Below are 23491 nucleotides of genomic sequence, written 5' to 3'. Positions count from 1 at the left end.
TTAAATTTATAATAACAAAAAATACACAAACTAAAAGTTTGAAACAACTGTAGTTTGTAAAAATTTTGTAATTTGACTAATATTGTTTTCCTGCTCTTTAAGTATAAACACTAAGTACTATAAATACTTTACTGACTGTATTTATAACTATTTCATATTAAATAATTTGTAGTGTGTGCAAACATTTTGTACATTTTTATACATGTAAGCATTTGTCTTACATGTATAATCTTATCTTTTTTATGAAGGTTTAGTAGTATTTTTTTTAATAATAGTAAACAGTTATTTTCCACTAAGGTTTCTTGTATTGTGTTTTATGTAGTTATTTGTATAATGATAAGCAATAAAAAAATTCAAAAAAAGTGAAGTACATACAAACTTGTAAACAATAAAACAAAAAATAAATACTTATACTTTAAAACTGCTTATTTTTAAGTCTTACACTTTATGTCCTTATTAAAAGATATCTATATGTCCTTATTAAAAGTTTAATTTATAAGATATTAAACCAAGTCATAACAAATTAAATACTTCTGAAATTTTTGTTGGTATTTTTCTACAAACTAGTTTTGTGAAACAGTTTATTAGAAAAAATCATTAGTAGTCAACATTTTTCAAAACTGCAAAACTTCAGATATAATATATCAGACCTCATAAATTGTATAGCTGAATATACTTTGCATGTCCTTATTAAAAGTTTAATTGATAAGATATTAAATTAAGCCTTTACAAATTAAATATTTCTGAAATTTTTGTTGGTATTTTTTTACAAACTAGTTTTGTTGAAACAGTTAACTAGAAAACATCATTAGTAGTTAACATTTTTCAAAATTGCAAAACTTCAAGTATTATTCATCAGAACTCATAAATTGTATAGCATTATTTTGCATGGAAGGAATTGTTGATATCGAAGACACGGTTCCGAACTCAACGGAAAAGCAGAGTGAGGACAACAAGAAAGAAGATGCTGGCAAGATAGATGTTGTCTCCAGCGACGTGCAGCTGAACATCAATAGTTCAAATGTTGAGGAAGAGGCACATTCCGGTAAGAAGTCAAAGTACTCCTGCATGCAGTGTCCCTTCACTTCCTTCTACCCTGGAAACCTGAGGGTTCACATGAGGAGACATACAGGTAGTTACTAAAAACTGGTGCTTTGCAGTGTAATACTTTTATGAAAGTAGTTTTTGATGCTACGTGATAAAGCTAATAATAAAGTAAATTAACTATGTCCTGGAATCCTGCTAAAAACCTGGAATCCTAGAAAAACCTGTAATTTGAGAAATTTCAAAAAAAAAACCTGGAATTTTGAACAAAAATCTATAAAAAAAACCTGGAAAAACCTGAAATTTTAAACAACTTTTTTATGTTAAGTAGTAAAATTTCAATTTGACACAAAAATCTATTGTTTAGATAAATTTTTTTTTTTCATCATGAAAATTTTTTTAATTAAAAAACACATTTAAAGAAGCTTTAAGATATCTTTTTAATGTTTTTAAACTATTTAACACAGTGTTTTACCTTAAACTTAACTTTAGTTTAAAAATAGATCGTAAAAAAAGTAAATTTAAAAACCTGGAAGAAATTTTGAAAACCTTGAGAAAATTTTCCAAAAACATTTGGCAACCCTATATGTCTGGTTACTATTTTGCAATAAGAAATAAATTAGTTAGAGTAATTTATCCATTTTAGTTTTAAATATTGTGGTAATTTATATCATATAACACGATTGTCACACTTAGACTACTCAGGATAACCTAGGCTAGTGTAAGAATTTTGTAAAACTAAAAGCAGCAAACACAGACTTGTTTGGTTTTTTTCTGCCAAACTCATGCTAGTTTTGAGAACTTTCCTAAATCTCAGGATAGTATTTTGACTTAATTTTTATTTAAAGTTGTGTTTTTATCAAGTCCTTTTTTATTGTTTTGATAATTTTAGACATTTAAGCTTTATTAAAGTTGTTTTTCTCAGTTTTGGCTCATATTGTTTTTTTTAAGTCTTTTAATAGCTCAGCCATTTTTATTCACTTAAGTTTTTTTTTTGCTTCAAAAATGTCAATACTAATAAAATAACCATATGAGAATATTTTATAAGTAATTGTTTTAGAAATTGTATTCTTTGTTCAAATTTAAACTTTCGCATTGCAGGGGAGAAGCCGTTCATGTGTGAGTTCTGCCAGAGGCCCTTCAGCGACAAGAGCAACCTGAACAGCCACAGGAGGCGCAAGCACCAAGCCGTTCCCGTGTTTGGAAGGGGAAACCCTGGAAAAAAGAACAGGCTGCTTGGCGCCAAAAACTGGACCAAGAGCTACATCCAAGCGGGTCTGAGGAACAGACCCGACTCAGCAGGTCAGCAGAATTTGTCACCAATGCTGCCCCAGTCCAACGAAATCGATTCCTCTAGTTTCATGTCAAGTGGCATGGGTGATGCTCAGAGCTCTTCGGCTTTTAGTATTCTGAAGAACGACTTACCAACCATGGTGAGCCAGAATCAAAATTATTTGAAATTAATTAAGAAGTCTTCTGCGAGCGACACCATATTTCCAAAAGTCTTCTCCGTTCAAACAACGAGCCCCATGACCATTTCTGACAGGCAGAGCTTGATTTCCACTGCCAACTTTGTGCATTTTGACAAGGACGGTGTTTTGAACTCTGATTACATGCCGTCAAACGACTTGCTGCTGCACAGGTCGATAGCTGGCGTTGGAAAGTACTCTCCTCCCAGTGACCTGTTCACCCAGCAGCAGAGGCAGGAGCGTGACGCGCAAAGTTTCAACCAGCAAAAGCTAGTGTCATCATCCACAGACACTGCTAGCACTTCAACTCAAACTGACGGAGAAAAGAGCGAATCCGCAAGCGCTAACATGCACGAGTGCAAGCACTGTGGCATCTTGTTCAAAGACTATGTCATGTATACTGTGCACATGGGTTGCCATGCTGGTGATTCCCCGTTCAAGTGCAATATCTGCCAGGTCGACTGTGGTGACGCGATCCAGTTTGCCTGCCATTTTGCCAGGGGCCACTCAAAATAGTTGTTTATTAGTCACTGAAGATTATATACAATCGCTCTACTGTTGCATATACAAAGTTGGAACGAAGATAGTTGACTGGTTTTTTACAGTTTCTTTTGAACTTTTAAAGTTTTTTAAATAACCTTTCTAATCTTGATGTTGAGTTTTTCTAGTTTGATAAAGTTTAAAGGTTTTTAAAGTAGTAACTGTATGATATAAGGTTAAATATTAAAGGTTTGTAAAGTAGTAACTGTATGATATAAGGTTAAATATTAAAGGTTTGTAAAGTATGTATAACAATGTATAAGTACAAGATAATCATAGTTTAAAATAGTTTGTTTTCTTAACTTCTAAGATGAACATTATTTTTTTTGATATCCACTATATTTTTATACTTTCTTACTTTTACTTCCTCTTGTATTTTAGTATGTGATTGTAGTAACTATTTTAAAATATACACATTGATTAAAAGTAAACACAGGGTTGCCAATTCCGCAATCTTAGTCAAACCAGTGAGATTTTCAAATAACAACCCGAAATTCTCATAAAAACAAAGTCTGTCAGATTTGTTTTCAAAATATCTTTAAGTATTGACACTAAATATTCTCAAGAGCTAATAATAACTTTATGTTACTACAACTTAATTTCTTTGTTTAAGTAAGGAGTAAAACTCCGTTTACAGCTGGAATTTACTCAGTCACCATGCTAGTTTTTTAGCTATTAAGTTTCATTAAATACAGTTTGAAATTAAAATATGTTTAAGTTATTTTGAAACAATATCGGTGGTATTTTAAAGATGATAGTTATTAATGTGTAGTCACTCTGCAATTAAATATGTTTTTTTGGTTTCAGAGCTGGTCCAAACTTTTGCTGTTTAGAAGTTTTAAGAAAGTTTTTTTAAGAAGTTTAATATATTAGTTAGTAGTTGCAAAGAAAAAATATTAAATATGTGCGCTGGAGATGCTAAAGTATTGTTAAGTTTTTGACCAGGTTAGTTTTCAAACATTCAGGCCAGTTTTGTTTAATTGAGGGATGGCAACCCTAGTGACTTTGATAAAAAATGTTTTAGTGTTTTAATTTTTTTAATAGTGTCACAACAGCAGGGTTTAAATGTACAATTTGATTTTAAAGTAGTGTAATGCATGTGTGAATTTTAAAGTAATTTTTTCAGTGTTTCGGCACAACATTAACTTAACATTAACATATATTTTGGTTCATTTTGTAAATCATTGGTGTTGGCAGGTGTTTGTTAATAAAATAAAAAATGAGCGACCCCGACCGACAGCAGAGATACAAGTTTGAGCAGCAGCAAAAGTTTAAAAACTTTGGTTAGTTGTAAATACTTTACAAAAAACTTTATTAAAATTTTCTACATCTTATCATTTAATTTTAACTAATAACTTAAAACATGTTTAGAGTACCCATGTCTCTGTATTTATTGTGCTAAGTATTTCAATTATTCTTATAAAAGACAAATAGCTAAATATGAACAAAGGTTTATGTTTGAAACAGTTTTGCTTTTAAAGCTTTACAAAGTAAACAAGACTAAAAGTTCATAATTTTTGGGTACAATATTCAAGATAGTTTATGAACTTAACAAAAGTGTAAACTTATCTGTTTGTCATGTTTTTGATGTCATTTTGGAAACATTTTTCTGTATTTATCGAGGACTGCAACACAGTCTGGCTAGTTTGGAATCTTTGAAAAAATTTTTCCAACTCAGTGTACTTAAAACTTTTTAGTTGCTGTCATATTGATTTTGAAAATTGAAAAGAAAATTAAACATCACTTTTAAACAAAAAACTAATACCAACTAAGCTATGCACCAAAGCTATAAGATGAATTAAAAAAAGATATTTTTAACCAAGTATGGACATAAAACATATTATATGTGGTTGGACTTGAGAAAACTGGCTTTGAATTTATAAAACATTTGTTAAGTTCAACTGCCTGCATTTAGTTTTAGAATCAAGTAGATGAAAAAACACAAATTTCAAACGAATGGAATGCTCAAGTATTTCGTTCTTTAATATAATTTCAGTTGAAACAAAAACAATATGATTAATACTCTGAAAATATTTCTACACATGTAATAACTACAATAAATCGATAAAAACCTACTTTTGATATTAAACAAAAAATAAAACTAAAAAAAACGCTCAAAAAGTTTTGTTAGTTATAAAAAGTTATACCTGGTGTATGAAAAACCTTTCGGTTATCGAGTCATACACCACGGATACAGTTTAACGTCCAAGACAGGACATATGTGAGAAACTAATTATGGTTTGTGTCATAGTTGTTTTACTTGAAAAATAAATATTTGTATAAAATAAACTTCAAAACACTAATAAATTACATTATCACAAACACGTAAGAAAATTTTCTTTAAAATACACTAAGTTTTACTTTTTATCAAAAGTTAACTATTTTAAGTGAACTTGCTGACTCAGAATAGTTTTATATACTTGTGACAAATCTCAGACTAGTTTTTCGACTTTGAATCTTTGTTTGTATAAAGTTTGATTTCCTTTATTCCTTTTGCTATTTTTCTACTTTTAGGTATTTAGCTTGATTAAAAGTAAGTCAGTTTCAATTTTGGTTTACATTTTTTTTCAACTTCTCATAAACTCAGGCTGGCGTTTTTGTTTTAAAGTGTGTTAATTGCACCTAACAGTTTTGTATGATAAGTTAGTTGATTTTTCAAAGGGTACTGCATTTAATGTTTTATTGGAGACAAAAAAAATAAAACAAAGAACATGCGTTGAGAAATTTATATAAATTATAACGGAATTATTTACAATATCTATAAACTTTACAAATTAGAAACTTTATACAAAATTTATCGATTATTTGATATGATTCGAACTCATGTGAAGCTAATACTGTTTGTAGTTAAAATACCAAAACTTTCAAACACTTTTTTTTTACACACAAATTAGCAAACAATTGGTAAAAACTAAATTTTTTCTGTTTTTAAAGAAAATTTTCTTACGGTTTTGTGATAATGTACTTTATTAGTGTTTTGAAGTTTATTTTAGACAAATATTTATTTATTTCAAGTAAAACAACTATGATACAAAACCAAGTTTAGTTTATTATAACTATGTTTTTATCGATTTATTGTAGTGATTACATATGTAGAAATATTTTCAGAATCTTAATCATGTTGTTTTCCTTTCAACTGAAATTATATCAAAGAACAAAGTACTTAAGCCTTCCATTCGTTTAAAGTTTGTGTTTTTTCTAACTTTTTGTTGTTTTTTAAACTTGATTCAAAAAATTAATGCAGGTAGTTGAACTTAACAAATATTTAAGAAATTCAAAGTTAGTTTTTTCAAGTTGTAGTCACATATAAAATCATTGATGTTTATACTTAATTAAGAATAAGTTTTGTTAATTCATCCTATAGCTATGTTGCATAGCTTAGTTGGTATTAATTTCAAGTTTTTTAAAGGACTGTTCAAAAATTTTACTAAATTTTCAAAATCAATATGGCAGTAAGTTTCTTCAGAAATTTGTACCTGAAAAAGTTCATTTCAGCTTATGTTTTTAAAATAATGTTATTTAAATGACACAAAAAGAAAAGTTGTATTTAATAAGTCAAAATATTTCTGTGTATGATTCAAAAGAATTTTTATGTAAGTTGAACTGTTTTATTCATATTGATAACTTTTTTAGTTTTTACTTAACAAAAAGAGTATAAAGTATAGTTAAAACACTAAGTCAATAAGCTAGTATTGATGAATATGATTAAAGTTATTCATTATGTAAAGATAATGATTTCATTTTGTTGAGTTTTTCTGAAATTTTGGAAAAAAAAATATTTGCGATAAGTTTTATTGAATTTTGATTGTTAATATTTTTTTTTTCATACCCGATGCTACTTATTTTTCTTGAAATCAACTGTTTTAATAGTAAATTAATCTTTAATTAAAAATAAATTTCAATTAAGAGTTGTACAGCTTATGCAGAGAATAATGTGTGCTTGCAGAAAGAAACTATAAGTAAAATAAATTTTAAAACGAAAGCATCAAAGATATTAAGTTGTAATTTCTGCAGCAAAGAATATACACATATAAACTTTAACGAAATCTACTTTTATCATTATCTAATTATCTCTGTAATTTCAAAATATTTAAAATGTTGTTAAAAAACTAAGCATTTTGTTTTATTGGAACGCAAATAAGATACATAAAAACCTTTTAAATGCAGAAAAATCTCACACGTTATTCTGTCCTCAGTAATAATCAGGTTTGCCACTTTACCTGGAAACCTAGAAAAACCTGGAGTTTAAACAAAAATCACTAAAAAACTCTGGAATTTTGAACAATTTCAACATGTTCAGTAGTAAAATTTTGATTTGACATAAAAAGTTCATCATATAGAAAAAAAAATAGTCATCATCAAAAAAATATTTTTTTTAACACATGTAAAGTAGCTTTTCAGTATCTTTTCTATGTTTTTATACTATATAACATAGTTTCTTACCTCAAACTTAACTTTAAACTAAAAATAGACCCAAAAAAGTGTACTTTAAAAAATCTGGAGGAAATTTTGAAAACCTGCAGAATTTTTTTTTAAAACGAGTGGCAACCCTGAACAATCTTTACTACCACAAAAGTACCTCTAAAGTAACACTTTACTTAACTTTTAATTTGTAAACTTTGTTTAGAAATAGATTTAATGTTTTTAATTTTTACTTTTGTTAACAGTTTAACTTCATAGTTTATGACAATTTTATAGCGTTTACAATACTTTTTTATTGTCAATAAAGAAATGTGTTGATGTGAACTATCTAATTAATTTTTTTTAAATAAAACTACAATATTTAAGTAGTTGAAATTTTATAACTTATTTGAGTTAGATGAACCTCATAAAATTATATTTTACAACGTCATATATTACTGTTTTTCAAACTCTAAATTAAAAAAAAAACTACTGTACTTTTTAAACATAGTTTTGTATATGTTACTCTTGTTTATTCTACAAATCAGTTTTGAAATTCTTAAAAAGTGTAATGACTTAGACTTAATAGAGTGTTTCAATTCAGTAAAATAGTTTTCTAAATCTTTGTTAGAAAAGTTTATGTACCCAAGTTATTTAGATATACAGCGTATTTCCATGATACATGTTTATTCAAGTGTATTCAGCTATACACTAAATCGTTTTGTTCTGTTACAATAAACTAGTATGTATGTTTTCCCAAATAACGAATAATTCAAATTATAAAGTAAGCATTTTCTTTTAGTTGAAATAAAAATCTTTTATTAATTGTTGTTAAGTTGATAAATATTTTCATATTTTTCGTTGCTACCGTGTAAGTAATTGTGAACAATTCTTATTGTCTTTGAAATTGTTTTCAAAACTTATTTCTCGTGATTGAAATCCAAGATGAAAATCAAAAAGGCTTATTTTTAAATACAAAAAAAAAATTGGTAGTAAACTAATTTTATAGCAGTGGTGACGTTTTATTTTTGTTATGGGCAGGGTTGCCACTCGGTCAGGAAAAGTCAGAGATCAGGAAATGTCAGGTAAAAATTTAGGGTTTTGAAAAAAAGTCAGGAAAAGTCAGGAAATTCTATAAAATTTAAAAAAAAAATCATATTTTGTCAGTTTAAATTTAAAAAATGTCCTTGTTTTTCAAAGCCTTCAAATGGTAAAAGTTGATTAAAAGTCCTTTAAAGTCGGAAAAAAAATCCAAAATTTTCCTGGAAATTTACAAAAATATTTAATTTATTTCTAATGCCTTCACCTGGTATAAATTAGTAAAATATCCTTTATAAAACTGCAAAAATTTTCTATTAACATATTGAACAAGTACCCTACTTGAACAAGCAGATTTTGTAAGCTTTTTAGTACAGATGATCTGTAGCAAGGACACTTCCATAGTGAAACTGTGATATATACACAAATATTGTAAAAGTTCCTTATATGTCATTTGTTTATCTAGATACATTTATGCTAGGAAATGCTAAAAATTATGTCTTTTTTCAGACAAGCTCTGTTTATAAGGTAATTATACAAGTATTTTGCTGATAGAGCTGTTTATTACAAACATGAATCATACACAGATGGTTTAAGTGGTGTACTGGAAGTTTCATAGAATTCAGCAAAAAACTGTTGTTTTTAACCTGTTTTAAAATTAGATTGAAAGCTTTATATAGTTTCAAGTGTTAGATTATGTATTTTAGAATAAGTTAAATTTAAGAGTATGATTTAGAAAAGTCAGGAAAATTTTGGTAAAAAGTCAGGAAAAAGTCAGGAAATTTTTCTCAGCTTGATCAGTGGCAACCATGTATGGGTGCTAAAAATTAGAAAAAAGAAAGTTTTTTTAATATTTATAAAAATACAAAAATCACAGCAAATTTTTTGTAAACAAAAGTTTATTAAAGTTTCAATGATTAAAACAGTTTTACAACATCATAATAATTTGTTGACCAAATTAGGTCGAACATCCGTTCCAATGTACCACCCCACACAACGCCCCTGTTTTATAATTTTTCTACTTTTTCATCTCACATTAGTAAAGTAAACATAAGTAGTGAGTACAGGTTGTAGTAATGGAGTACCTTTCAGTCTTTTGGAATGTTTTTATTACAAAGATTATTTGTCTCAGAGTTTAAATGGTATAAGGTTTTTAAAGCTTTAAAAGTAATAAAATCAGGAAATTTTTATTTACAGCATATTCTTCCAGTTGTTCTTGAATTTGTCAAAATTGGTGCACTGTAAATCACAAAAAAAGTTTATTACACAGTGAATTTAAAATTAAAATATTTTTAAATTACTAATACTACAGTTATAATTTTGTCCTACTTGTTACTGCAAAATTTTTACAAACTTTTAAAAAGTATGAAAAACAGCTCATGAAAATTGAAAATAACCTAAAAAAATGTCACTAATTGTGAATTTTTGTGTGCACAATACATTACATTTTATACACACTACAGTAGGCACTGGTGCACACTTTTATAAGAAATGCTGTTGACTGTTAATAAGTAGCAACAGTTATCAAAGTTACTTATAGTTTGGTGTTTTCTTTTGAAATTTGTTATTAATCTAGGTTGTTTAGATTGCTATGTGTTTTTAACATAAACTTTAGTTCATTAAGCAGTGATGAAAACATTTTTCAGTATAATAAAGTTAGGTATTAAGAACAGAAATATTAAAACTCACTCATTTTATTTTTTTATTTTGACTGCATGATCTTTAAAGAATATTTTTATTAGATTTGTTTTGTTCAAGTAATGGTCAAGTTTAACTGACACAAACTGTAACGTAGTGTGAAGCTATAGATTAAATTACTAATGTTTAAAATTAATTTGATAATTTCTTCATTACTTCATGCTTATAAATTTTTGACATAGTTGATAAAAAAAGTAAAAGCAGGAAGTGAAATGAGATATAATCAACATATTTTTAGTATTGAATTTTTTTATTTCAATAGTTTTAAATCACAATATGGCACACCAATAAAATTTAAATTTAGTTGTTAAAGTTTATTTCAATTTATATATTATGTTTAAATACCACCTGAAATACATACCAGCGTAAAATTTTTAAGAAAGATCAAATGATGCAATCATTCAGTTTAATTTTTGCTAGAACTTGATAAAAACAAGTTTTTAATTTTACATGAATTATATGTATAGTTTTTTTATATATGTTTCTAGTTTTTACAATCCTCATTAATCTGCCCAGTAAAGTTTATAGCAACCATTTTATTGCTTTAGTTTATGAAAAACTATAAAATCTATTATTCACGAAATTACAATTGAGTAATTAGTTTTCAGAATTTTACCTGAGTTTAAAAACAATAACTCTTAAAACTGTTTGTAATAGTTTTATGTTTGTAATAAAAACTACTTTAGTAGTTTCTATCATAATAACACTTGTCGGGCTAAAAACTTTCGTAAAACTACATCAATGTTTATTTAAAGTAAATGCCAACATAATTTGGAGATAAGCTTTTATGATATGTAATAACATAAATTTCGTTTTTAAGTCACATGACCTGAAAATGTAGCTATTTTGAATAAGTTACAATATATTATCATACTCATCGTGTAAATTAATATTCAAAGTAACGCAAAACTATGTTAATTAAACTTTGATCAGTATTAAGTTCTCTGCACTCAAAAATTTTAAATTGCAGGTGCCACTAGCAAAACCACCTCAATAGACAGCATGATGAACAATTTTGCGAGCCAAAAAACTTCAAATAAAACTTACCAAAGCTACCAGTACAAAAACGTAAGTTTGCTTTGTACGTTTTTTTTTTTTTTAATTTTAAAAATCTGTTTAGAAAATTGTACACCTTTTTTAACTGGATACGTATTAGATAAGCTCTGTATAATGTTATAAAAGAAACTTTTTACCTATAATTTTTGTTATATTTCAGAATAAACCAGCAAATTTCAATCAGCCAACATTTCAAGCTTCAAATCCTGCCAGTCAGTTTTCTAATAAGGTAAATGTTGGTGAGTATTTTTGATATTTGTAGTTATTTAAGTAATTGTAATTATAGGAATTTTCAAAGACTATGACGTTTGTAGCTTTTGAGCAAACAACAGTTATAGAATTAATTGTATTAAATGAAGCCATTCAAGTTGTTTATTGATAAAATTTTATCTAAAAATAAAATTAGAACTAAACCAGTGTGTTTCAACTAATTTCCAAAGCAAAAACAAAAAATAACTTAAGTCTTTGATTTATTTTGTTCTTAATTGTTAAATTTCAATTGAAAGTTTTATCTGGAATTTTTGAATTATTTAAGCATTTTATGCATTAACCAGACTTCCGCCTTATTAATATGTACAAATATTAATTATAAGCTTAAATACAATGATGTAAAACTTATAATCTTTAAAAAAATTATGTGTCAAAAGCTTTCGCTTTTTTTACTTTTTAATTTTTTTATTGTGACTCAAACATCTATCTTAATATATTATAAATGAAAGTGCGGAAAGATCACTTTTTTAAATCCGGAAAGAATAAGAATGCTAAAATATTATAAATGTTTGTATTTTTCTAAGTTTTCCTCTGATACTAAAAACAAATTAGTAACTTTCAAAGAGCTTTAGAAGTTGATTTGAAATATTTTCGTCAATTGAAGCTTGCTGACGAGTAAACTGTGTTGAAATTTATATTTTTAAAAAACATCTCTTTAAATGCATCTAAGTTCTTATTATTGTTCTATTATATACTTTTTTATTAACATTTTGATTTTGATACTTAACCAAAAAAAAAAAAACTGTAATATACGTTCAACCGTAAGATAAAAATTTAATTAGTTTTGTTTTATAAGTAAAGATTTGTTTTTAAGTAAGTATTATTTATATATATTCTTTTTTTTTTCAGTTTGTTTTTCATGAATATCATATATCTTTCTAGATTTTCTAAATAAGCACTTAAGAGGCCTTTGACCGAAACTGAGTCTGCTTTAAAATATCTTGAAATAATTTAATAAATACATCTCTTAAAATAGCTTGGTTGTAAAGTGACAAATGCAAAACGAGTTTTTTAACAGTTATTTTTAAAGTGATATAAAACTAAGATTTATTGCTTTACGGTTTAGTGCTGAATTAAAAAATAAAAAACAATGAAATAAATCACTTTTAAGATTATTCAGAACTAAATTAAACAATAAAAATGTTAGAAAAGCGCACATAGATAAAACAGCAGAAAATGTTTACTTTATTTTGAACCTTAGTATATAATGTCAGGGCTAAAATTATTAATTTGTTAGAGTTAGAAAATACAATTTTCGCGCAATTTTTTTTATAATTCTTAATTTTCTTTAAAAGTTCTTTATTTAGTGTTACTTCATGGAATTACTGAATGTTGCATTTTTTTAATTATTTTTAGATACAGGAACTATTGTATATATATATAGGAACTGTTGTGCAGATTTTATATATTGATATTGAAATTGAATTAAAATTTTGCAAAAAACAGTTTTTGTTTACTTTTATTATAAGGGTTTTAAAGTAGTACTGTTTTATTGTTATACGTAGAATAAAATTTTCTTGAAAATAACTTTTACACTTATCGACACATTGTTTGAACAAAAAATGATTTTTAATGAATTTAAAATTTGCTGATACAACTTTTTGTATAAATTTAATAAATGTTTTTATTCTAAGAGTTAAACAAAACACTCATTTTTGTATTAAAAATTAATTTTATTTAATTTGTAACGAATATTTATTGATATGAATTTGAAAAAATTTTGTCTCAAATTTGAAATAATTTATTTTTTTACACCATAATCTTAACAAAGTACAAATTATTTGATTAAAAAAATCATTAACAATGTAAATCATTAACAAAACACACACTTTGGTATTAGAAGTTATTTTTATTTTATATGTCACGAATATTTATTGATATGAATCAAAAAATTTTTGTCTTAAGTATGAAATAGTTTATTTTTTTTACACCTTAATCTTAACAAAGTACAAATTACTTGATTAAAAAAATCATTAACAGCTTAATTATCACTATTTTTTTTTAAAGATGTAACATTTAAGATTTTCTAATTTAACGACACTCTAGCCGAATAATATAAATAAAATAATACAAAAGATAAACATAAAGCTTGCTAACTAACTGAAAGCTAAATTTTACTGCAACTTGAGAAATATACATCAACGTTTATCGATAAAAAAGTGTTAAAATAGAACAATTTAATTCAGCAGAAAATTCAACCAATCAAATCGCTTGGCTGCAAGAAACCAGAATACAGTTTCTACCGTTGGTATACCACCAGGTTTGATTTGTTAAATGTAGTTTACTTACACTGTTCAATTTTTATCTTATTTTACTCAATACTTGTTGGTTTTTTATTGTAATTGTTTAGATGTTGCAAGTTTTTAGTTTATTAACGTTTAAGTTAAAAATTACTTAAATAAAAAAGTTAAAGGTTTTTTTAATTGTAAACATTAACACTGCTAAATTTTAATATTTTTTTTAGGTATAAGATTTGTGTTAAAATAAATTGTCTATAATATTTATAAAAAATTGAACAAATGTAGAACTTTTTTATGGTTGTCTAAATTTTTGAAGTTTAAACTTGTAAAAATAATTTTAATAAATTCTTCAAACTATATATAAAAAAAAAACTTTTCTTTTCTTTGTAATTTTTGCTTGTACACTGTATAACACTAAGAAAGTATTGATATTAAAACTCTTGGTAGAAAATTGTTGTGCAAACTTGTAAAAAATACTTTGGTGGTTGAGCATGGCATCTATGCAAATTAATGTTGCTTATAGTGTGGGATTGTGCAGTTTTAAGGAAAATGTTTCAACTTCGCACTGGTGTTAACAAACATTGTGTGTACTTTTAGATTTTAATTATGTATTATAAGTAAAAGTTTATTTTGTGTACGTTTTGAATAAGATATATAATTCCGTGAAAGGTTTGTCCCACTTTATTTAAAAAAGAAATTTCAACAGTTTTTTTATAGTATTTTCAAAATAATTAAAATAGTTGGAGAAACATTTTTGAAAACATAAAAAAGATTAACAGTGTTTTACTTTGCTAAAAAAAAGTTTTTAAATTACTAAATAGTAATTTCTGTATATAGTAAATGTTAGATATACTGGCATCACTTAAAAAGTTATTTATTAATTGTACATTTTGCTTTTCTTTCATTAAAAACAAATGGCTTCTCAAATTTCGCCTACTTTATCTATTTCAACGTTCTCAAGTTACTTGAATTTAAACAACAAACGAAACAATTATTTAAATATTTTCTTGGTTGTTTACTCTAAATTTTTCATAATAATTCAAATTGATAGTGTGTACTTTGTTTATTTTCTGCTTAATTTCTTATAATTTTTTTCTGCAATTCTGCAATAAGATTACTCTGTATAAATATAAGTTGTTTATTATTTTTAGTGAAGTTCTTTATTGTTTGCTGAATTAAGTCTTTTTTAATACTTGATAACCATTACATTATTTAAAAAAATCATCCTCACCGGTAGAGAAAATGTTTTATTGATTTTTATTCGTATTTATATTAATTTACTATCTTATTATACAAAGGTCGCAGTTTTTCGCCACCGAAACCTGGCAGTAAATAGAATGTTTAATTTGCACATCTTTATTTAAATAAACTCTTTACATTTCAGTGAATTAAGCAATATTTTTTATTTTAGACAATTAAGTATATTTATACAACATTTTCGTAAAAAATTCAGAATGAGTGTTCTAAAGTTTACTTGCTTTCAACCCATCAGTCAATTTTTTGTACGAAGTATAAGACTTTCTTGGGTAGCTGTCAAATTTGCACTAGCGCACAAAATTGCACGAGGGGACGAAATTTCACGCAGATATTTTTAAAGGAAGACAAATTTTGTCCCCTCGTGCGAATTTGTCTTTGGCAAAAGTATCTGCTATTTTTTGCCCTCGTGCAATTTTGTTAAGTTGAAGACGCTCTTTTTTTTCACCAAATTTTCATCCTCACAGGTGTACGAAGCGAGTCGCGGCGAGGACGATTTCGTGGACACCTCGCTGGTCCACCCCATATTAATGCAGTCCTTGCTGCCCGTTGACGTGCTGGGCGGTCTGTGGGACGCGTCCAACAAGAAAGTTCCCGGCCGACTGGACCGGATCGAGCTGTTCACTCTGCTGGGCCTCATTTCTTTGTATCAGGTTGGTTAATTAAAACTTGGAGTATTATCTTTTTTTAATTTTAATAATAACGGTAAGCTTCTGCTAAAGTGAAAATAAACACTTTAAACTTAGTTTAGATGTTTTATATTTATTTTAATAATTTTTTTTAATCAAATAAAAACTGTATTTAATAATTTTTAATTACAATAAAAGGCAAACAAATTCAAGCTAAACTGAAAATCATTCCAACATATAAACTTTTTATAAACAAAATTTGTTTGCAACGAATTCAAGCTAAACTGAAACTCATTCTTACAATAATGTTCTACCTAACTATTCAGAACAGGCAACCGCCAACAACTGAAAATTTATCATCCCTTCAAACCGCACCACTGCCAATGTTTTCGTTCGGACAGCAACCTGCCCAACCTGAAGGTTTTCAACCTCAACCTGTTTCTCAGCTTCCTTCTTCAAGCTTTCAACCTGAAAATTCACCTCCTACTTTCACACCAACCTCCTCACTCCAAGCCACCGCTCCTTCAAACGCTCCGAAAAATTCACAACCTTCCACTCAAACGGCTTCACAACCTTCCCAGTTTCCCACAACCTTCCAAAAGATGCCTCCTGAAAAATCCTCTTCCACCTTTTGTCAACCCGCTAGTTCACAACCTCCTACTTTTCCTCCTGCGGGATCGCAACCTAGTTTTCCTCCCGCTGTAACGCAACCTACTTTTTCTCCCGCGGAAACGCAACCTAATTTTTCTCCTGCGGGAACGCAACCTACCTTTTCTCCTGCAAAAATCCAACCTACTTTACCTCCTGCGGGAATCCAACCTACTTTTCCTCCTGCGGGAATGCAACCACCTTCCTACGAGGAGAGCAACCACGACGACTCCTTTGGAGATTTCGACGAAGCTGGGTTCGACGATTTTGGAGACTTTGCTGAAATCGGGAAACCTGAAAAGTCTGAATCTCCCGCCGTGGCTCCTCAAGCAACTATTAAACATCAAACTAAAGCTCAAACGCAACAAGTTATAGATAATATCAGTGCGGCGCAGTCTAGCTCGCCAAAAAGCGACAATTTTCAGCCTAGCGCCTTACCCAACGTCGTACCGAAACCAGCAGTCAAGTCGATGCACCAACCGCGGTCCAGAGTGACTGTACCCCCAAGCCCGCAAAAAACTAAAAAAATCGACCAGCCGAAAGTTGTTGAAAAGAAGGAAATTGAAAACGACGATTTCGGAGACTTTGGAGATTTTGAAACTATCGAGGAGCCGAATAAAGTTGAAGTAACTCAAAGTGTGACTGACGAAGCGGAAAGTGTCTCAAAAATTGAAACTGGCGCGGTTGCTGACAAGTACGCTGCCTTCAAAGACGACAACCAGATGAGTCTGTTCGCTTCAGCGTTCACAAATGACGTTGAACAAGACAAAGAAGTTAAAGAAAAGCCGGAAGAAATTGTAGAAAACGTTGATGATGACGATTTTGCGGATTTCGCAGAGCCTAGCAGCAATTTCGACACCAATGAGTTCCAACCCACAGTGTTTGCTACTGAATTAAGTTCTGCTAACAATGAAAACGATAATTTTGGCGACTTTTTTGACCAAAGTAAAGTTCATGAACCAGCTAGGAGTATAAATACAAATGAAACTTCACACTCTGGCATAAACGATGAGTTTTCTGATTTTTCCGAGCCTAAAAGTATTTTTGATAGCCAAAACTTTCAAAACAACACTAACGAAACGCATCAAAGCAACAATGAAGAAACCAACTCTTACAACGCAGAACTCGATTTTTCTAATCCTACAAACTTCGTTGAACCCGGTAACGCGACGGTTGAACCCACAGATACAACAAACACGAACTTCCCCGAGTCGAGTTTGCAGCGGAAGGCGGCGAGCGGCCTCGACATCATCAACAAGCTCATGGCGCAGGACAAGGGCTCGGTGAAGAGCTTGGAGCTGAAAGAAGACGACGGTTTCGCTGATTTCGCGGAAGCAAACGAACAGACCGCAGAATGTAAAATTAGTTCTGATGAAGTTTCCGAAAACGTCTCTGAAAAACCAACGGAAACTGGTGAAAGTAGAGGTGTTGGTTGTGACGATGACTTCGGAAATTTTCCCGAAACAGAAACCAAAACGCCTTCAAATGTTCCTGGAGTTCCAACGGAAAGCAACAAAGTTGCGCAAAGCGATTCAGACGACGACTTCTGCAACTTTGAAGAACCTCAAAATGTCGACCAATCAAAAGACGAGTTAGACGATTTCGACCAATCGGGAGGGGTGTCGGCGTTGCAGGGTTTCGACGCGTTCGCCTCCCCGTTCGAAGACCCGCACGAGAAAGCGGCGTCATTTGAGAAGAACCTGATGAACAGCTTCACTTTTGGCGGGAATAATAACAAGAAGAAGGGGCATTTTGATTTGAGCGCTCTGGAGGGCAAAAACGAGAAAGGTTCGTTTTGTTTTTACAAGGTAGTATTCTAATTGCTATGCTTTTCTTGTGGTGTTAAAGTGAAATTTAAAAGTTTTAAATAACTAAATGACCAATTATCGTTGTAAGTTTTTTGAAACTGTTTGTAACTATAACACTCTTTAATAAAAATTTAGAACAGTTTGTTTTTAAAACAACTATACTGAAATTAACACTAGACCATAATCATAAAAATCTAAATTTTATAATCTAATTTTATTGAAATAACTTTTTTCAAACTAGCTGAAATTATTTGGAAATGCTTTTAAGCAAAACTTTTATCTCAGACATATTCTCGGACGAACCCGAGCAAGTCCAGCCTGAAAAACCTACACCTTCCATTCCCACCCCGAAAGTTGAAAAACCCGCAACCCAAAAACCGGTCAACTATGACGTCATAAAAGAAGCGAACGACGACGAGACGCAGGAGCGGGCGTACGGGGCGATGTGGATGGAAATGCTGGAGAGAGCGCTGGAAATCACGAGTGCGACCAATCACGTGATCACCGGTGTGAGCAGCCCGGATGTGTGCAAGCAGCTCGTGTACTCGTGCAAGGGACAACGATTTATAAACGGTTTACATATATATTTTAACCTCATAAAAATTGTTATTAGTAAGTTGTTCTTTATCTCCTAGTTATATTTATCGTGTTTTAACTAGGACAACGGTTTATAAACGGTGAGGTTTTGTTAATTTGTATTTTTTTATTTTTTTCTTATCACATAAGTTGCATGTGTAAGTCAAAATTTATTTGTTGTTGTTGTGGATTAGTTTCAATTTTTAGTTTTTTGTGCAAGGGACAGAAATTTACAAATGGTGGGATTTTTGTTTGTTTAAGTCTAGTAACAACAGTCCTATTGTAAAAGTACTCGTCGTTTTTGAACTTCAGCTTTGATAATTTTAAACTGATTAGTACAGAATAGTAATCACGAATTCATACTTATTGTTGTTAATAAGTAAACTTTATCTTCTACTTGAAGTTAACTTTTCGTAATCCAACTTTAAGTTTTGTATTCATCCGAAAAAAGTTTGCAAAATACTGAGACTAGCTCATTCAAATTTTTTTTAGACATCTAGTAGAAATATAATACAAGTTTTAGTCGAGACATGTGAATAAAAGTAAAATTGTTTTTGTAGTACTTAAAGTTTGTTGTAAATATAATCCATCTCTTACTTTGGATTATATAATTAATATGAAGTTTTCTTAGATGTAAGTGTTAATTTATAATTAACTTATGTTAAAGCTGTAGCATACTTTAAAATAAATATCAAATATTTTATATCTGATCAGATCTCAGTGCGGTTCAAGTTGTATCTGAAAGATTGAAGAGGAGCTTCAGTGAGATGTTGCAACCGGAATGCGATACGTACAAGAAACTGTCCGCACTCAAGAAACAAATAGATATCGCTTGGAACAACATACTTGCATTTTGCCCTAACACACCCATTATTGTTAGTAAGGTGTTGTCAATTTGTTGGTTAAAAATTATAGATCTAAAGTTTTGATCAATGGTAAAGTAGACTTTTCTGTGATAAATTTGCTTTAAATAGTAAAATTTGATAAATTGCAGCAGTTTTATTAATTTAGTTGTTTTCAAAATAATTGTTGTTTTATTACAACAAGTTTGTTTCGTTTGGACTCTTTTGCTAAAAAAAATCATTAATTACTAATACTTTAACTATTTAATATTTAGTATATTGTTTTATTCTAAATTTAATTTTTATATATAATAAGAACAATTTACAGAGTAATTTTTCTTTGTTGTTTCTCTGTTTCATGTTTCTCTGTTTTAAATAAGTTAACACAGTTTCACGGAGTCCTGTAAAAAAATGACAAATACTGCAAAAATATCTGTGCCAATTTTTTATTTTATATTCTAATTAATTAACAAACGATTATTTTGAATTTTTTAATATTAGTTTTTATATTTAAAAAAAATATTTATTGTTTATCTTAATTAGAATTTACTTGAATAATCTGCTAACTTGTTTTAATTCTTTTAACAAAATCTTTCTAATTTATTTATAAAACCTTCATTAAAAACACACATTAGCATTGTCATGTGGCTTTATTATATGAGTAAAACTAAGTTTGCAATATCATTAAAATATTGTACCAATATACTTCAAACTTACAAAACACGATGTAACTAGATGAATATTATTTCAATGGTTTTGAACAGCTATCTATAACAACGTAAACTTGTAATTATTAGGAACCATTTCAAAACCTATTTAAAATTTAAATAAACGCTTCTGTCTTTTACATAAAATAAACTAAACTATAGTCTGCATAAATTTTAAGCTAAATTATATCTTGTTGTTATCAATCTATATCAGGGTTTCCCAAACTTTATTTCAAAAGGCCCCTTTAAAGAAATAAAAAAAGCTATGGCCTTCTCCCACAAGATTTCTCAAAAAAATACCATTAAAACCGCCCAAAACCTTTTTTTTTTGCTTTTTATTATCAACTTCAGAATATCTAGTGTAAGTTTAAAATTATGACCTTGTTGCTACCCCTAAATTTCTTAACTTTCATCCATAATATCTAGTATAAGATTCAAAACTCCCATTAAAAAATCTTAGATCATTTTTTTTGCGCTTCATCATCAACTTCTTAATATCTAATGTAAATTTCAAATTATGACCTCAAAGCCCGCCTGTGGCCCCTTTACTGCTCATGGCCCTCAAGGGAGCTATGTGGCCCAGTTTGGGAAATCCTCAACTATATGAAAGTTACAATATTTGAGGGCTGTTCATTAAATCAAAAGGCCGACTGCAAAGCGAACTGTCGTTTATGTTAAACAACTCAAGTTTTAACTTTTATTATATTGCTTTAATATTTTTTTGGAGTACTCAAAGTCATGAAATTGTGAAAAATTGTTTTGTTACATCTTACAACTTTTTGGTGTTTTTTTGGAATGTTAAGTTTTAAAATATGTACATTTACCATTTTTAAGATTTCAAAAAGTATTACAAGTCAAAATACAACTTCTTGTGGTTTAACAAATCTGTGTACAGTAATAAATTGATTCTAAATTCAGTTTATTTCTTTTATACACACAAATGTTAAGTACTATCTTAATCTTGTAAAGCAATTTTTTGCTCATTTTGTACAAATTTTAAATAATAACATTGAAAGCTCTCATGTGAATTTTATGTAGTTTAGTATATTTTATGAGACATAAAACATCACACAGTCTCTTGATTAGTTAATTGTTACATTTGTTGTTTTAGAAAGCTCTTTGAATAATGAATTTTGATTATATAGTGGTAAATGGTTTTAATTTGTACAAAAACGTTGTATTGGCTTTTTTAGTTGTTTTAGTATAAAAACATAATTGCAAATTAAAACTCAATAAACTATAGTTTTAACTTTAATTTTTTCATTAACATTTGAAAACTTTCTTAAGTGTTGTATCTTAAAAACTTCACATTTAAAAGTAATTTAAGTTTTAAAGTTTGTTTTAGTTTTTTTCTACTTAGTACCTATAAGTTTTTTGATAAAACTTAATTTGCAAAGTTTTAGGTAATACTACATAAGTAGAATTAAATATTCATTTATACATTCAGAAACTAACATGTTAAAGTAAAGGTTGTCTTGAAGTAAATACTAATACAAACAAACTTACTTATTTGTTTCTGAGTTTTAACAAACAAACAATAATATTAATAAAGCTAAAAAGTTTATAAGTTCTGTTTGTTTGAATTTTTTTTTAAAGGTCACTGAACTTTTGAAAAAAAAAATTAACGATTTTTGTAACCACAATGTTTTTTCACAGGAATACACGGAGACAGAGGAAAGTTCGAAATGCTGTCAGATTTGCTGCAGGACGGTTTCTAGCGACTCTGTTGAGTTCCGCATGAACGACTACCACACCACGTGCGCCAACTTCTACGTCAACAACGTCAACTCCATACTACCCTCCGTCAATCATTAGCATGAGTTCGAAATCCACCCGCGATCAAAATCCACCCACGGTCAAATTAGAGATTTACCGATCGAGGGTGAGGGCTAGGGGTTACAGTGAAAAATAAATAAATAAAATGCAAAAAATGTATAAAATAAATTAGTAGATAAAAGAAATCGGATGGATTTTGAACGCGGGTGGATTTTGATTGTATACCCATTTGCACTTTGCGTGACATTTCAAATTACGACAGTTGAATTCTAGATTTTATAAAGACTGCGTCTCAGAAATTAACTTGAAATTTTAAAAACGTACTGTAAAGGCAAATTGTTAAAAATTAGTTTGGAAAATTAAGAAAATAAATGTCAAAAGATATATTTTAGAATTCGGTCTTATATTTGATCTCAATTTACCATATGTCAGAAAATACAGTTTGACTGAAAAAAAATTTAAATTATCAACAAAGTCCAATTGTTAAAGATTATTGTAGTCGGGATGAATTAAAAAAGAAATATCGTTAATAGAAGTAATACACATATTTAAGTTTTAGAATTTAAATTGTCATAATTTGAAATGTTGTGCACCCTTTTTTGAATATCCAACTTTTTTATTCCTTAATCCAAATATAGTCTTACTCATATTCATATATTTTTTTTTTGTTATCGCGTTTTATTATTTAAAAGTTGTTTGTCTTTTATATGTCTGTTTAAATCGGTTTATGTGCATTTATTTACTGTTTTATTTATTTAGTACATTAAAAAAAATAATTTTAATCAAATGCGTACAATAAAACTAATATCTTACGTAGTACACTAGGTATTTAGCAAAATTTATATTTTCTTTTTTTAATTAGAACTAAAAATATTTTATCCTATAAATATCTTCTGGAACATTTAAATTTCAAGTTTTATTGAATTTGATGGAAACTAAAATTTTGAGCGGTATTAATTATAGTTGATTAAAAATAGCTACAACTTTGACCATTCAAATAAGAAAGATATACTTAGCTTGTAATTTTTTAACATGTTTTATTTTTTGTGCTATTAGTTTCAGTAGGTTTTTTTTACTTAGTATTTCTGTATTTACTATAAAACGATCCAAAATAGATTTGCTAAAGTAAACACTTAATACATTAAAAGTAAATGTTTTATGTATTATTTTTTGCTGGAAAGAAAACTTTTAAGTTATATTTTCTGAAACATTCTGTTATATATACATTATGTTTAAACTTATTTTAAAATGTTAACAAGATAGTCTTCATTTAAGCATATTTTTCAAAAACCGTCTTTAACTTTTTTATATATTGGATATTTAATTTCTAATATACACTTAGTCAAAAGTATGCCATACATTTAAACTTTGGCCCCTTTAAATTTTCGAATACAATGTTTTTTTTTTTAAGTACATTACAGCTGTTAATATTATTATATTTCTAAAGACTATTTTGGTAAGTATGTCCGCTCGGGGGGCCTGGCAGCCCCGACGG

At 28.5% G+C, this 23491-nt stretch overlaps 2 protein-coding genes across 3 annotated transcripts; both read left to right on the top strand.

Annotated features, from left to right (window-relative positions):
• The first annotated feature begins 863 nt into the window (after positions 1-863).
• On the top strand, positions 864-4250 carry LOC145844707 (uncharacterized). The gene is made up of 2 exons (XM_082952122.1): positions 864-1132; positions 2146-4250. The coding sequence occupies exons 1-2, from the start codon at positions 889-891 to the stop codon at positions 3027-3029; spliced, it is 1128 nt and encodes a 375-aa protein (XP_082808248.1). The 5' UTR covers positions 864-888; the 3' UTR covers positions 3030-4250.
• On the top strand, positions 4249-22600 carry LOC145844706 (uncharacterized). 2 transcript variants are annotated; one of them, XM_082952121.1, is made up of 9 exons: positions 4249-4336; positions 11161-11258; positions 11407-11485; positions 13706-13776; positions 15478-15663; positions 15966-18075; positions 18381-18668; positions 19386-19546; positions 21877-22600. In XM_082952121.1, exons 1-9 carry the CDS (start codon positions 4273-4275, stop codon positions 22033-22035), a joined length of 3216 nt encoding a protein of 1071 aa, XP_082808247.1. In that variant the 5' UTR covers positions 4249-4272; the 3' UTR covers positions 22036-22600. The 2 variants fall into 2 exon arrangements, with proteins under 2 accessions (XP_082808247.1, XP_082808246.1); XM_082952120.1 differs by having other exon boundaries at positions 13703-13776.
• The last annotated feature ends 891 nt before the right edge of the window (positions 22601-23491 follow it).

Source organism: Thalia democratica, chromosome 9, assembly GCF_965202585.1.
Source record: "Thalia democratica chromosome 9, ktThaDemo2.hap1.1, whole genome shotgun sequence".
Lineage (NCBI taxonomy): Eukaryota > Metazoa > Chordata > Thaliacea > Salpida > Salpidae > Thalia > Thalia democratica.
The sequence above is the reverse complement of the archived record's forward strand: the minus strand, read 5'-3'. Positions and strand labels throughout refer to the sequence as shown.

Coding starts and splice junctions, on each gene's coding strand:
- LOC145844707 (XM_082952122.1), top strand. CDS start 889: ATGGAAGGAATTGTTGATATCGAAGACACGGTTCCGAACTCAACGGAA. Junction 1,133..2,145: donor TCACATGAGGAGACATACAG/GTAGTTACTAAA, acceptor TTCGCATTGCAG/GGGAGAAGCCGTTCATGTGT.
- LOC145844706 (XM_082952120.1), top strand. CDS start 4,273: ATGAGCGACCCCGACCGACAGCAGAGATACAAGTTTGAGCAGCAGCAA. Junction 15,664..15,965: donor GCCTCATTTCTTTGTATCAG/GTTGGTTAATTA, acceptor CTAACTATTCAG/AACAGGCAACCGCCAACAAC. Junction 18,076..18,380: donor GGAGGGCAAAAACGAGAAAG/GTTCGTTTTGTT, acceptor CTTTTATCTCAG/ACATATTCTCGGACGAACCC.